General features: G+C 27.7%; 1 protein-coding gene across 2 annotated transcripts in view; it reads left to right on the top strand.

Moving 5' to 3' along the window:
• The window catches only part of LOC107445035 (WD repeat and FYVE domain containing 3 bchs), a 96,865-nt gene that overhangs the window by 29,239 nt on the left and 51,748 nt on the right, over positions 1-15,878 (top strand). For both annotated transcript variants that reach the window (XM_043047239.2, XM_043047238.2), the window contains exons 20-30: positions 390-739; positions 2,422-2,643; positions 3,973-4,145; positions 6,282-6,510; positions 6,589-6,725; positions 6,866-6,977; positions 8,753-8,943; positions 9,841-9,993; positions 10,338-10,411; positions 11,340-11,501; positions 14,046-14,143. In XM_043047239.2, coding sequence (XP_042903173.1) covers positions 390-739; positions 2,422-2,643; positions 3,973-4,145; positions 6,282-6,510; positions 6,589-6,725; positions 6,866-6,977; positions 8,753-8,943; positions 9,841-9,993; positions 10,338-10,411; positions 11,340-11,501; positions 14,046-14,143 — 1,901 coding nt within the window. The remainder of the gene's footprint in view (positions 1-389; positions 740-2,421; positions 2,644-3,972; positions 4,146-6,281; positions 6,511-6,588; positions 6,726-6,865; positions 6,978-8,752; positions 8,944-9,840; positions 9,994-10,337; positions 10,412-11,339; positions 11,502-14,045; positions 14,144-15,878) is intronic.

Raw genomic sequence — 15,878 nt, 5'->3', positions numbered from 1 at the left:
TATACATAATTGTTTCTGCAAATTATCTTACTTAATTTTAAAAGTGGTAGCAAGATTAAAGAATGAATGTTTATACTTTTTATAAATATTATGCCGGATAATAAGATGATGCATTGACTCATATGGTTTTTAAATATTGTTGTTTTCTTATACCTGATTTTATTGTATAAATTTCTAACTAATTACTTACCTATTATTCAGTTATTAAAACAAAAGTAACTTCTAACTATCTGCTTATTTACTATTGAGTCATTAAAATAAAATTTATTTTCTACATCATTTCGAATTATTATAAGTATATAAGTAAAACACTACTGTGACAGTCATGTCATTGAGGTTGAAGTTCCACAATTTGGAGAATGACCCATCTTAAATTATTTATTTTTCAGAGAATTTCTGAGATTAGGCTCACCCCTGTGTTGTACTTCATTTGACGAAGATGCTCAGGAAACTATGAAATCCCTCAGTAGAAATATTCGACCAGCTAATCATAGAGATGGTGGCCCAGTTCCTCTAACAAGGGTCAAAACTTTAGTCTCCATGACCACTCCTCGTGACTGCCGCCTGCATGGGACGTCTATAATGCCACCTTTTGTTGAGTTCGACATGAGCTCAGAAGGCTTCAGCTGCCTTTATTTGCCGAGTGTAGCTCCTCAAAGTGTCTCTGCACCTGCTGTTGTTGGTGTTGGAATGGTCTCTATGGGATCAGATGTATCTGTGATTGGAGGCATAGGAACTGGTGAATATAATTTGAATTATTTTAAGTGTCCTAAGTATACAGTGTCCTATGCAGTGTTCTCCTTAAGCGTTTTTATAAGGACGGCCTGCCATATTTGTCCTTTGATCCCTATAAATGCGCTTTTTTGTAAAAATAAACTACCATTCCTTAAAAACACTGTCTTTTCCATTAATAAAATAAATAACTCACTGTTTAAATAATAATTACACATTAAATTAGTAAAATTATCTGCATTTGTAGGTTTAATTCTGATTACTATTTCAAATATTTACATTTTTAGAATTATTCTCAGCTAATTAAATTTTTTGTAAGTTTCTCTTTTTTTAATGGGATGAATTTCTTTAGTGGTTTTAAATTTTAAAATTATTTTTTAAATAAATACATATTTTTTAACAAAATGCACCTTAAATGTTTTTTTTCTTCATAATTTTCACTTTAAATTTTAGAAGAAAGCTTTCAAGTTATTTATTAATTAAAAATTTTTTTTTTCAGTTTACTTTTTTTTGAAAAAAAAATTATCCTTAGAGATTGTTTTTTAGCATGCCATTAATTATTTTTTAAAACTAAAATTTTTTCTCTTGTTTTAATAATATGTGAGAATTACTTTTTGAAGTATATACATAAAATAATATAAGAGAGTAATTTAAAAATTATTGATAATCAAATTCAGTTAATGCATAATATTTCACAATTTGATAAATTTTTACGTTAAGTGAGTGCTCTCTCAAAATTCAAAGTGCCCTTTTTTGTGAAAAAGCGCCCTGCCCTTTTTTATTCCAAAGGAGAACTCTGAGCTATACATTATAGCCCCCCAGTTCAGTCTAATAAACTATACTTATATTAACTTTGATTTTAAAATTTGATTTTTAAATAATTTAAGCTGAAATAACAGATTCAATTAAGTATAAAATTCTAAATTTCAAAATTTTTAATTTTTTCAAAAAATTTTTTTTTTAATTATATGTATTTAATATTAGTGAAGTGAATTTCATGACTTTTCCAAATTAGTACTATTAAAATATAAAAAAAATCATTATTTTGACTTAATTAAAATTATCTTTGTCATTCTAATGTTTTAATTCTAAAAAAATTTTTGGTGGTCAGAACAGAATTAAGGACAGAACAGAATAATAAAGCAGGGATAAGGGAATGAGAAATGGAGATGTACTAAGCAAAAGAAGGAATGTCTATCTTACTAAATGAAATAATTTATTGATTGTAAGGCACGCCTGTTTGAATTTTTCACCACATATTGTTCAGTGTTTACCTGGCATACTTCTCAGAATTTTATATTTTAATATGCTTATATGACATTTATTTATCTTAGCACAATATAAAAAGAGCAGGGCTGCTACTTATCCGGAAAAGATAAAAACTGTTAGTAGAAGCATTTTTTAATACCTTTTTTTAGGAGCAGTAAACTACTTAGAATTCCTACTTTTTGTTAGCAGTTAAAAAGCATATACACTAAATATTAACATTTTACCTGTTAAGAAATAGTTTTAATCATGAAAATTTAGTTTTCCCAAAAGAAAAATAGAAATAAAATGTTCTTGCTATGATTTTTTTCATCTTTTTCCAATAAAGCAGTCTTGAATGAGGTAAAAATGTAAAATTATTTAAACATTTATTCTTAAAAATTTTGAAATAAAAATGTGAAATTCATTCTTGAATATTTGTAGGTGACAGAGTTTTTCCTCCCCAAACTGGATTAACTTATTCCACATGGGTATGTTCTGAAAAGTTTAGCGATCCTCATAGTGATCCTCACGCTATTAGACTCTTGACATTAGTTAGAAATATACAAGGGCGTGATGAGCAGCTAATTTGTTTGAGTATTCAGATATCATCCAGAGATAAAGCATTGTTGATTTCCACAACTGAAACCATGATGCATCAATCAAGTAAGTTTTTTTTCTCTTAACTGTCTAAAATGACTTTTTTACCAAGTTAAAAGAAATGCCTTTTTTAAATACAGTGTCAAATGACCTGTGGATAAACTACAAAATGTATTTTGAGATTCTCAAAATCTTAGTATGACTATTAGATCTGATTATTATCTGACATTTCAGTGTTTAGCAATATTGTAGATGCATTGACGCTTCTATCTTAAGTTTTTAAAAATTAATGTTGTACAAAAACATAACAATTTAAAAGAATGAGAAACAAAACCATTATATATTTAAAAAATTACATTTTAAATAAAATACTTTAGGATATTGATGTTTTTCTTTGGGGTTAAGTACCTATAATGCAGCTTTCAGGAGAACTCCTCCAGGCATCAGTCTCGCTTTGTGGCGGATACTATGGTTACAAGGGAAGTCACTTCAAATATGTGTGTGGGGTGAATAGTTTTGTCTTGATCTTTGTATAGGTCAGCTTGAGTAAACCAATCGAGCCCTTCATTTCTACATTTCACCCCCATTAGAAATGTGCTCTCATTGTTTCCATAGCAGTAGATACCCCCAGACTTTTCATCTGGAAGAGTTCTGCTCAAAGCCACACTATATCCCATACTTTGTTAGGAAAAAAAATCCACGCTGACCTGGAAATTTTAAGAGTTTTACCTTTAAAAATCAGGGAAATTTGAAACCTGATTTGAGTGGCTACCTTATTTGTCTTTTTAAATTTTTTTTTTTTTTTAAAAAAGACTAGTGCTTGATATTTTTTTTTGCTTGTACTTAAATCCTAAAAATAATAATAATAATAATAATTAAAATTTTTTATTTATTTATGATGCATGAAACTGTGCTTTAAATTTTTTTAAATCCAATCTTATTTTAAAAATACATGCAACAAGTTTTTCGATTCGTAAACACTATAGAAAGTAGCAATTATTTTAATTTTATGTGTCTTCAAATAAAATTTTGTTTTTATTTACTACTTTAACTCTAAAAATTATGAATATTCAGTTAACAGACGTGGCAAAAATTTTTAATTTCCTTCATGAAAGGTGTTAACGTTAATTTTTTTAAAAATTTATTTCATTACAGTTACTAGTCTCAGTGTGAGTGAATAATATTTGAGAAGGGAAAAAAATCTTTGCCAATCAATCTTATAATATTCTTTTATGCTGTTGTGCAAATCAATATATTATTAATTGTCATATAATGAAGAATATATTTATAATCCAAAAGAAAAAAAAGGTAGCTTTTGGTGTTTGAAAAAGAAGTAACTTTTCTCTAGATATGTTCAAATTTAGAAACAGGTTTTTTTTCTTTTCTAATTTTTAGCTGGTGTTGATTGGGAGCCTGAGGAACGTGAAGAATGCTGTGTTCGAATATGGTGTCCTGAGCTGTTACAAGAGGGACAATGGCACCACTTAGCAATTATTTTAAACAGAGCTGTCCTTAAAAACAGTTCTGTGTCAGTATATGTTGATGGCCAACATCATAGTACTCAAAAAGTATGTCTATATTAATTACTATGTCCTTTTATAATTTCTGAAAAAATATTAATTGCTAAGCCCTTTTATAATTTCTGAAAAAATATTATTACTATGTCCTTTTATAATTTCTGCAAAAATATTATTATTTTTAATTTCTACATTTGTTATAGAAATTTAATCTTTAAAATGTCCTTTTTTAAGCAGTTACTTGTGCGGATCTCATTGACTTTTATCAAGTTGATAATTTGTAGAAATTTATACAGTATGAACTAAAATCCTTCATTTTTACTGTCAGTTATTGTCTCCCACCAAAATAAATAAATTACTTAGATGAAACTGCATAAGCTGGAATTTAATAACTACTGGGTGTTAATTTCTTGACTTTTTTGTTAACTGGGTGCGTAGTGTTTTTAAAAAGTGCTTAAAGGTGCTTATTTTTGATTTACGTTTTTTAGAAGCCCTTAAAGATGCATTTTTTATTCGGGGTTTATAAAATGAGCTAAATTTTCTATCTTTTAAAAAAAGACTTTTTCTATACTGTATCGATTGTTCTTCTAAATTACAAGAAATGCATGATATTCTAAATTTTCTCTACAATATTTATCAGAAACTAGTTTTTTTTATCATGATTTTGTAAAGTTTTTGAAAATGTTTTTAAATTTTATTGATTTTATGTTTATAAATTCAAAACTTTAAAGGATAGAAAAAAATAATCTTTATTACTGCCTAGATCTAATTATGATTATTATTTTTTTTTTTTGAATGGGATGAAAAATTTTTTGAGTGCTTACAAAGTACTTAAAAGGTGCTTATTTTTGTTGAGAAATCTGGCTATGCACCCTGCTTAATAAATGTGTTTGTCTGATTAATAATCTTATAGGAACTGTTCTGCAAAATCTATTAGATTTTTAAAATTTTGAAGCATTCCTCAATAGAAAAATATTTTTGTTTTGGTTAAGTAAATGAATTATTAACTAGGACTTTGCACCAAATTTCATTTATTTACTGAGAAACTGATTACAGTATTTCTTTTATTTATTGAATTGGGTTATAGCAACAACTCAAGATTTTGAATTGAAAAAAAAATTAGAATTGACTTATTTTTAACTTTGTTTAAAAGAAATAAACTTTTTTAAAGTATGATTTAAGAAGTAAAATCGTTTAGACGTTTTATCTAACACTGTTGTTGCTCAACATAGTAACTCTCTGTTCCCTATCCCTAAGGAAAATAGATGTTACAGCATAAGGTTGCTTATATTGCAAATACAAAAAGTCTCATAAATATTTCCTTAAGTCTTATAAATATTGCATTGATTTTAATAAAATCATGTTGAACTTTTAAAAAAATTTGGAAACTGGTAGAATAATTGATAATTATGCATTATGTTTCTTCATGTTAAAGTGGACATTAATTCACACATTTAAAATAATACAATAAAGGGGTTGAAAAAGTAAATTAGTTTAAAGCTTCTCTTCTTAATTCAGAAAACATAAAAAGTACAGAGTTAAAAAAAAAATTGTGATTACAACATATTTAACTCGTATATAAATTACTCAAAGGAACTAACATTTCACAAAAAGAGAAGATTTTTCAAACACAGGAATAATATGGTTCCTATTTTTTTGTACTCTTTAATTTAAAAAGAAATTTACAATGATAATTTAAACTAATGAATGCATCGTTGACATCATATTGAATTCTGCACTGCGATGTTATATCTTCTTTTGGTTAACATTAACATAAAGTAATTCATATTTCTCAAGGTTTTTGAATGCAGAATTAATTGACTCTTGAATTTAAGACGTTTACTCTTAAGTTTATTAATCATTTTCTTTTGATATTTGACTTAATTGCCAATGGAAACATTTTTGTTCCGAGAGTACAAAAAATATTTAACTCGTGTTTAAGTGATTTTCTTGGTAATAAAAATAAAACGAATGTAAACTCTGGTCATAATATTGAAATATGCACTTCAGTCTTGATGTTATATTAGTCATTAGTGTATGAAATAGTACTTTACATATTGGTCATTATAATTGAAAGGTTGCTGTAGTAGGGTGTTGTGAAGAGCATTTTATACATTGCTTTCATAATTTTTATGACTACATGTACTTATTTTTATTTCTTAAAATCATTGCTCTACTCATTTGTAGCTCCATTACATTTCTCAAAATCCTGGTGGAGGTGCAGCCAACCTGACAGTGGCGACCTCTATCTTTGGCTTCATTGGAACACCTCCACAGTTTCGAAGACAATCTAAGCTGTTGTGGAAGCAGGGGCCATGCCATCTGGTGGAAGAAGTATTCTCACCTGCTGCTGTTTCAATGCTCTATCAGCTGGGACCATGTTATACTGGCAGTTTCCAAGCACCAACACTTTCTGGTATCACTTTGTTCTGAAATTGTATTTATTTCATTGACTTGTGATGACGATGTGCATTAATTATATGAATTCTTTTAGGTGTTGATGTACACCAGCCATTAGTTGCTGAAGAGAAAATAGTCTTTGGCATCAATGCTGCAGCTGTGTCTGTAATGACTCTAGCCAAAATTCGAAGAGTTTACAGCAAAGCTGATTGTAGATCTATTGCAAAAATGGTATGATGCATAGTGAAAACATGATTCATATTAGATGAATCATCTATAAAGAACTATATGAGTTGTGTCTTAGCTCATTGTTTTCTAGTTTCCTGAATAATATAACAATTTATGTAAATCATTCTCTTTCCTTTTTGTAGCTTGGTATGTCTTCACATGAAAATGCAACTCCTATTCATATTCTGCATAATTCAGGTGGACATCTTAGTGGACCTGCTCGATGTTTGGGTGGCATTCTTGTTGGATATCTTGGTGAGTTAAAACTTAATTTAACAAGTTTTTCTAAGTTTGTAAATATCTCATTATGCTTTTTTAAAGTTTACTACTATTGTTGCTTCATAAGTTTAGCCAGGGACGGACTGACCGTAGATCTGAAATTGCAAACGCCCCCTGCTTCTCAGCCAATACTGGGCTTTCCTTGAATGCAGGGCCATTAGATTCATTTGAAATTAAAAGTGTATTGAAAAGAATTAAATTTACTTTTAGAAAATATTTATTTTAATTTTTTCCTTATCTTAAAGAGTGAAATATTTTTTTTTTAGTTTATATAATAAATCAAAATGAAGACCTTGAAGAAGGCCCCATTTAAATTATTTCACCGAACAACATTTCAGCCTGGTGCAGATGTAATGTCAAGATGTAGCAAAATGGCACCTGAACTTTTTATTTACGAATTATAGAGCAAAATTATAAATTTGTTTCTTCTCTTTGTATTTCTTTGTATTTTATCGATTCTGTCTGGTTTTTACTGTAATTAAAGTAATTCTATAATTTGTTTCAACAAATTCTATTTTTTAAAGTAGAGCATTTACTAGATCAATTAAAAAAATTTCTGAAAGTGAAACATAAAATATTTAGTTTTTTAAATTTCTTGAAAATTTTTATATAAATTTTGCAAATTAAGTTACAGAATATACAAATCAGTAATAATTATTATACCAAAATTTGTTCATTTTTAAGGGCCCCTTATGCAAGGGCCTTTCAGCGCCACGCTCCTAGTTCAACCCTGAGTTTAGCAACACTTTTTTTCTGAATCAGGATATTTGTCATTTTTACTTTTCCTTTTTCTAAATATAGATATATAAATATATAAAATGTTTCACAAATGTATTGATAGAATAATATTCTTTGTATTGTTGTTGATTACTTGTTTTTTAATAATAACATTGTGTATTATAACTATTCTAAAGTAAGGACTTTTGAAATAATATTAAAAAAAGACCGTTTTATTTCAGCTGAAAAAAATCTTGTTATTTCAATATGTTTTTAAAGTATTAGTGTTTTAGTGAAAATAGTCTTAGGCATTACAAAACTGAAGTTTTTTATGCATTTTAATGTGCAATGTGTTTTTTGTTTCTTTGAAAATAGTAGAATTTAATACACAGTGCCTCAGACAATAAAAGTTTTGCTCAGATTAGTAAGCAAGGAGCTCCCGAGAAAAGAACCACAAGAACCTTTTTTTAAGAAAATATTTTGGCTAAACATTTTATCAATATTAAAGAAAACTAATTATATATTATAATCAAGTGAAAACAAGCTTGTGGCTACAGAAATAATTCAAAAGCAAGTTTCATTATTTTTAATAAATGTTTTTTAGGTATTATGAAAAGTAAATTTTAATCATAATATATATATATATATATATGGAAGAATTTACCCCGACCCGCCCTTATTTAGGGCATACGGGTAAATGTTTATTAAAATCAAAAAAAAAATATCCAGAGAACAGTAGAAACATAAATTACATAAAATACACATCAGACATGGCAACAGCCCATGAACATGGCGGGCGTAGAACAGCTAAAATCATGTAAGGTGCTAAACATTAAAACAGCAATATATTAAAAGTGTCAATTAAAAGAATAATTTAAAAGAGCAATTTAAAANATATATATAAGTTGTTCGATGAAATCTTTTGCTATAATTTCAATTTATATACTTATCTGGAATCTTTAATTTTTATTCTACATAATTTCGTAATTTAAAATATTATTGCCAAGTTGATGTTTTTTTAAAAATCCTTTTAGGTGCTAGGACATTTGTTCCACATCCTGTCTCCCTTACCATCGATAATGTTGGTGGTACTGCTACTCTTTTAGGGCTTGTTGCTATGGCTAAAGATGTTGAAGGTCTTTATGCTGCAGTGAAGGCTCTGGTATGTGTTGTTAAAAGCAACAGAGCTGCACAACAGGAAATGGATCGTATGAAAAGATACCAGGTACTCTAATTTAAATTTTTTAATTTACTTTGCTCATGCATTATAACATTTCAAATACCCAAAATACAAGTGAGTGTAAGAAATAAAGAGGCTTAATTTTGCAGAAACAGTGTGTTGGCAAAATTATACTTAAAAAACAAAAAATTTCCTTTTCTTTATTTGAAGCTGTAGTAGAAAATTTGAATAATTTTGAGTATCATATTGATTGCTCTGTTATTTTTCCTCAATGGAGATGTTTGATTAGTCCTAAATAAAAGCCTTGATTGTTTAAATACTTTTCTTGTTTTAAAATTCTTTGTTTAGTCTATAAATACATAGAGTAATTATGAATGTACATATTAATTAATTGGACGAACTGGTTGAGAATTCATATTTTAAGTAGAGAATCACATTTAGTAAAAATGAACCTATAAATTTGGGAGTCTTGCATCCCATTGTTTGAAATATCTTTCTATTTATTTCAAATATGGTTATTGAAAGGTTCTGAATAGTGAAGTTAGGGCACTATAAACTTTTAATTTTCTTTGACAAATAGTGTTTGATTTTTTTTTGTGTCAAATTATTCGTAGCCACTGGCAGGAATAACCAGTTTAGATTTTTTAATCCATCCGGAGCTGTAACTGCAAAAATTTATTTTGATTTGATTTATTTGTGTTTAATTGAATGTAACTGGCTTGTATGTTACATTAAAGGTTAACTCTCTTGTTACCTATTAACCACAACTGTTGGTTGTTGGTTAGTATGATAAAAATTTTATTTCATATTTCACTTCTTTTCTTTTTTCATTTTTAAGCTTTCTTGAACTAACTAGATGAACATTAATTCCAAAGAACAATTAGTATTTAATTATTTTATTTCCATTATATGTTTGTATTTTTAAATAATTTCTATTTTCAGACGTTAGCCATGCTGTTTAAAAAGAAAAGGAGTCTCTTAAATAGTCATATCCTTCACCTGACATTCTCTTTAGTTGGCACTGTTGACAGTGGACGAGAAAACACATCCATTCCTAATGTATCGGCTTTTGAGGATCTGCTCTGTGATCTTGAAGTAAACATTAAATTTTTATCTAAGCTATAATGTACTTCAGTTTTATTATTTTTATCATTTTCTTTCTTGTTTATTATTTTTGTTGCTTAAAAATAACATGAAATATTTTAAAACAAAGCAATGGTTTATTTATTTTCATAGCTTCATTTCAATTTGTAATTCTTTTTGGCTTTTGAAAATCTGTTCTGTGATCTTTAAGTGAAAACTAAATTTTTACTTTTTCATTTAAATTCCCAATGTATTCCAATTTTGTTTTATTTTTATTTTGCTAAGAATTAACTTGAATTATTGACAGAGGGAGTCAAAAGTTAGCAATATTTTATAAGCTTTTTACTGCTTTTCAGGTTTGGCAAGATTCCCCTGGAGATCTCCAGAAGTCTTTGTATGAGCATTTTTGTGAACTTGTTGCTGAATCCAGGTAAACTATACCAATTGCTAATTTTGTCAATAATAAATAAATAGTCTAATAAATTCTATTTTTTTATGCATTATGTCAAAACTGTACTCATATTTTAAAATTGTTACACAATTTATTTTAAATTAAATATAGATTCAGAAGTAAGTTTCATTCATTCTTTCACTTTGGTCATGACTTCAGTCTCCTTTGTCCTTTTTGTATTTTTGCTATATGAAAACTGAGCATTTAAAATTAACAGCCTTATATCTGGGGTTTTTAAGAAAAACTAAATAACTGAAATATATGTATTTTTTTTTTCGAAATTTAGTTATGATCAAATTTGGTATTCTTATTGCATGGATATCATTAGACCTGCCAACTTTTACTCTTTCTGAGGAAGTATTTCCCAAGTGGCTGGGAAGGACTAATTGAATGCAATTGTAGATAAATTTTACTTTTCATGATCTCTATATAGCTTTCACTCATTTTTGTTTCTATAACTTGCTCTTATGTATAAGATTTATTTATTTGGTGGTCAAAATCATATTAAATTAAATGTATAAATCCAAAATAGTTAACAGAAATTTATAAGATTTATTACCATTTCAAATATAAAAATGAAATACTATGGACAATCCATGGTTGTTGGTAGCCATGTATCATTGTTGAACTTGAATACAAATTAGTAAGTTAGTTTAATAATTACTAAAAACAGTAAATCATGTACATAAAGTTAAAATTTCTTGGAAGAAAGTTTTATCTTAATTTTCTTATACACATAAAAATGTAAATATCTTTCATATTATTCTCAAAACCATCAGATATTTTAAACCTTTTTAAGTGTTCACAGTCTTATTTTTGGCGCAAATTTTTTTATAGTACAGTTTAGCATTAAAAGTCCTACAGACACTAATTCTTGAATTACTAATAAGTTATTAATTTTTTTCAGTGAACATAAATCAAACTTAAAAATTCTCAGAGATCTTAATATGGTAAGCAGACTTCTACAAGTTCTCAAACAGTTGCACTTATCATCAGCTACCTGCAGAATACTTTGCCGATTATTATGCATACTTCTGCAAGATACCAATAAGAATGGTGACATTAAATGGTAAATGAGAATTGAGTGATTTACTTATTTGGAAAGTTCTATGTTTAAAATAATTTATAAACAATTACATAATACTATGTAAATCATTTGCACATCTTAACACGTTGACTGCCATATATGTTTACAGTGAAATCCCCTTCAGACCATGAGTACCATTGTACAAAGCGTATTCTGCTAAGTACTCCCACCGATATTTTAATAATGCCAGTCTCTGGTGGTCACAAGAATAATATCTTATTCCGTTTTTTCCCCATGCTATCATGTCTGTTTATTTGTGTCTGTTGCTTCGCATCTGTGTCTCATCTCGCCACTTTACACGATCAGTTTGAATCTTTGCCGAGTTAAGAGAGGAGTATAACTTAAAATATTTACCCTAATTCGTTGAAATTTAGAAAATGGAAAACTTATTTCTTAGTGAGTCAAATAGCAGTGAACAAGAAAGCTTTTACAAGGATCACAATAATTTTCTTAAAGAATCATTTTTGTATTTTTTTATAACAATTCAATAGTTATGTTACTTCCTGTGAAATATCCTCTCAAATACATACAAATATCCTTTGCAAGTAGCCAAATAAGCGCCAACACAATATGGGTAACGGGGCCCAATTGGAAAGTTTGCTGTCACCTGAATATGAGTGATGCAGCAGTCAATGTGTTAAATGCATGTTTAAGATAAACTGGCATTAGCAGTTGGATAGTAATAAAAATGGTGATATTAAATGGTAAATGAACATTTGGTGATTTACTTATTTGAAAAATTCTATGTTTAAAACAATTTATAAATAATAACATAGTACAGTAGGAAACCGATTATCCGGAACGGTCGGGACCATCGCTATTCTGGATAACTGATTTTTCCGGTTTTCTGAATCGCTACAAAAAGCCGTTTTTTTATTGTTAAACCCGACTAAAAAAAAAATTGGAAATAATCTTAAAAATAAGAAAAAACTATGAAGTAATACACTAATGATTATTTCCAAAATGATGGTAAGGTAAACATCTTTTAAAAAAGAAAGAAAAGTCGTAAAATCTTATGAGGAAATTTTTTTTTTCTTTTTAAATGGCGAGAAAATTAACGAATTTCGTTCCGGTTTTTTGGTATTCCGGTTTTCTGATTTCCGGATAATGGGTTCTGTACTGTACTATGTAAATCATTTCCACATCTTAAATACATGTATAAGATAAACTGGCAGATAATACTTGCCTAATGGATTTTTATTAATAAGTTTAACAATAAATGTAGAATAGTTGAAAATTGATGTTACAGTCAATTATTAATGTTACTCTCGATTATTTTTCTTTAATGTTGCACTAAAAAAAACTTAATCCATTATATAAAAATATTATTTACTTCAAATGCAGTTTGTGTTTTAAATTTATATGATATTGATATCAAAAATTTTTAAACTGGTACCACTTTTATCGATACAGCCTCTGCAAACATTAGGTTTTTAAATAATTCAACATTAATTAAGGGGTTTAACTAGTTATAAAATTTAACTTTAACTTATATCATTTATGCAGTTTTGCCCTTTATCAAAAATTAATTAATTTTAGTTATATCTCTACTAAAAACAAAGATATGACAATTTTTAGCTTGTCTTATGAGGAAAATATATAAATTAAATCGTTAATCTTCTGTCAGAATAGATCAAATTTTTATTTCTTATATTTTGCTAGAGGAAAGAGACTTTACCTACCTTGATTTGTTTTCTTGCGGTGATAGGAATGTTTTCTCTTAAAAAGAAATATGAAAACAGGTGAAAATTTTGAAAATTTATTTCAGTCAGTTTTAGGTTTCTTTGTACATTTAATTATGGATATCAAAAATAAAGGAGCCATTTTGATTGGCATATAAGGTTATTTTGCAGCTTTGTCAAAAGATATAATTTTATTTAGCTTTATTTTCATAACTTTTTAAGAAACCATTTTCAAAAAGAATATCAAGATTGAAAATTTAACGAGAATTTGTACTTAAATTTCATAAATTTAATTATTAAAAATATTTACAGACTGAAAAAAAATGTTACAGAGGTCTTACATTTTTGTCTTAATTAATCCTAAATTACTCTTTTACAATAAATCACAAAATGAAGTTAGCTATCTTATTCCTTTGAAAGTTCACTGTAAAATTATCATTAAAAAATGCTTTTAATGTGCTGTGATGATTGGATTTTTTATTTCAATGTCGTTATTTTTCTGTCCTATTGTCGGACATAGTATCAAATTTGGTAAACTTTTACAGATATTTTGGCAATTGGAAAGCATGGTTTAGAAATTGCCACCATCATCTGCTTTGATTTAAATTATGATAGTAGCCTGTAGTGTGTGCATCCAATAGTATATTATCTTTAGATCATATTTAAAGATAAATCTCAAACTCTTGCCAGTTACATTAACAATCAAATTAAGTAAATCTAATCTAATTAAAAAGAAAATCTTCAAATTTTTTTATGATTAAAAACTTGGTAAATTTTATGCTGTTACGCAATATTATTTAGAGTGTCATTTTTACTGAGTGTTGATTTATATATATTTTTTCAGTTTTGGCCAATTTATTGCTGCTACCATTCCAGTATCATCTATAAGGGAAAAAGAAATAGAAATAAAAGGAAATATTAATAATGCTCTTAGCAACTGTGGTAGGTTAAATTATTCTTTTTTTTAAATCTTATCTCTTTGTCTGTTTGAATTGTAGTTTTTGTTACTCTTATCTTTTACAAATGCTAGTTGAATTAGGGTGAGGGAAAGGTAAAAGTCACAATAGGGAAACAATTACAATTACGAATGTAAACTGGGGGAAAAAATATGTGTGCCATGTCTGGTTCGGGGATTTTGATTTTCAGCCAGGATGACTATCCTTTAAACTGGACTTTTAGTGACTTTAAAAAGTTTTTAAATCTCATGGTGTTCTTAGGTTGGATTTGAACTGTCCTCGTCATTCACACCATTTTAATCCACTTTCACTATTTCAGAACTATTTTTGGTGATTTTACTATTTGTAACTCGTTTAATTGTTTCCTTAATAGGCAATTTGCCCTATGATTAGTTTTTAAATTTTACGCCATTTGATTGCCTCAATATAAGGGGTCTGTTGACCTAGAATGGCAATTTGCATTTTATTTTTCTTCTAATATTGCTGGTGGTTTAAATTTAATTGTGCTTTTAATCCATATTTTAGGGTCTGTTGACCTGGACTTTTCATGACATACATGCCAGATATATTTGTCATGTTTTCTTAAAGATATAATATTCTGACTAATTGTAGATAGCTAATTTTGTTCAACAGTATAGCTCGCCCGCAATGTTTACGGGCTGTTGCCATATGACTTTTGTATTTTATGCGCTTTATGTATTTTATGCATTTTATGTATTTTATGTTCTTTAATGTTTTTACTTGGTTTTAACATTTACCCGTATGCCCTGAATTGGGGCAGGTCACGGTAAATATTTGCATGTGCCATGCCAGTGACATTTACTTTTTTCAGTTGAATTGTTAAATTAATGTTTAATCCAGTTTTTACATTAAAATGTAGTAACTAGTCTTAATTATAATAGAAAAAAATCTAAAGTGTGGCAAAATAGAGATTAATCAGGTTGTATTTTTTTTATCTATCTAGATATTATAATCTAGTGATTAATATTTTAATTTAATGATGCTTTAATAGTATACCTTTTAATTAGCATTATATTTTGTAAGCAAGGACATGTAAATGTAAAAGAAATTTCTCCAGCATAAAATTAAAAAAAAGAAAACTATTTGCTGGAGAAAAATTTCTGCTAACTTCCAAGTAAATTCTATGAAAACAGAATATTCTTCTTCTACATTTTCCCTGAAAATTATTTAGCTAAAAGTGTTAGAATAGTTCAGACGATCATCAGAAAAATTATGCAAATTAGGATTAATGGCAAACTCTATGTAATTCTTATATAGAAATATAAGTTTAAAACTTGAATTCTTTTTGAATTTTTAAAAGTTTATTTTTCTTTGATTCCTTTAAGATTGAAATTTTTTTCTTCTTTCCTTTGTTAAAACAGCTTTTAATACTTTTTAAAAAGTCACGATACAAAATTTATTTTTATTTGAGTGTAACATAGTTCTGGAATTTTTAATGTCAAAAAATTCACATAGTTCTCTGTTTCCATAATGTTTTTTGATATTTGCAGAATACTTAACATGACATTTCTATCATTTAGCAAAATATACTGGATTTTTTGCTTTTAATGTTTGCAGGCTTTGGAACTATACACCATTCTCTCCTTTGTTGATGCATACTTTACTGCCCACTAAAACATACTTCTTTTTGTAATCAGACTGCATTAAAATTGTCTACTTGTTTTCTTCAATGCATCTAAATTCATTAGAAAAGCTCAATT

This window comes from Parasteatoda tepidariorum, chromosome 9 (assembly GCF_043381705.1).
Source record: "Parasteatoda tepidariorum isolate YZ-2023 chromosome 9, CAS_Ptep_4.0, whole genome shotgun sequence".
NCBI classification, from domain to species: domain Eukaryota; kingdom Metazoa; phylum Arthropoda; class Arachnida; order Araneae; family Theridiidae; genus Parasteatoda; species Parasteatoda tepidariorum.
Note: the sequence above shows the minus strand (reverse complement) of the source record. Positions and strands in the feature narration are given on the sequence as shown.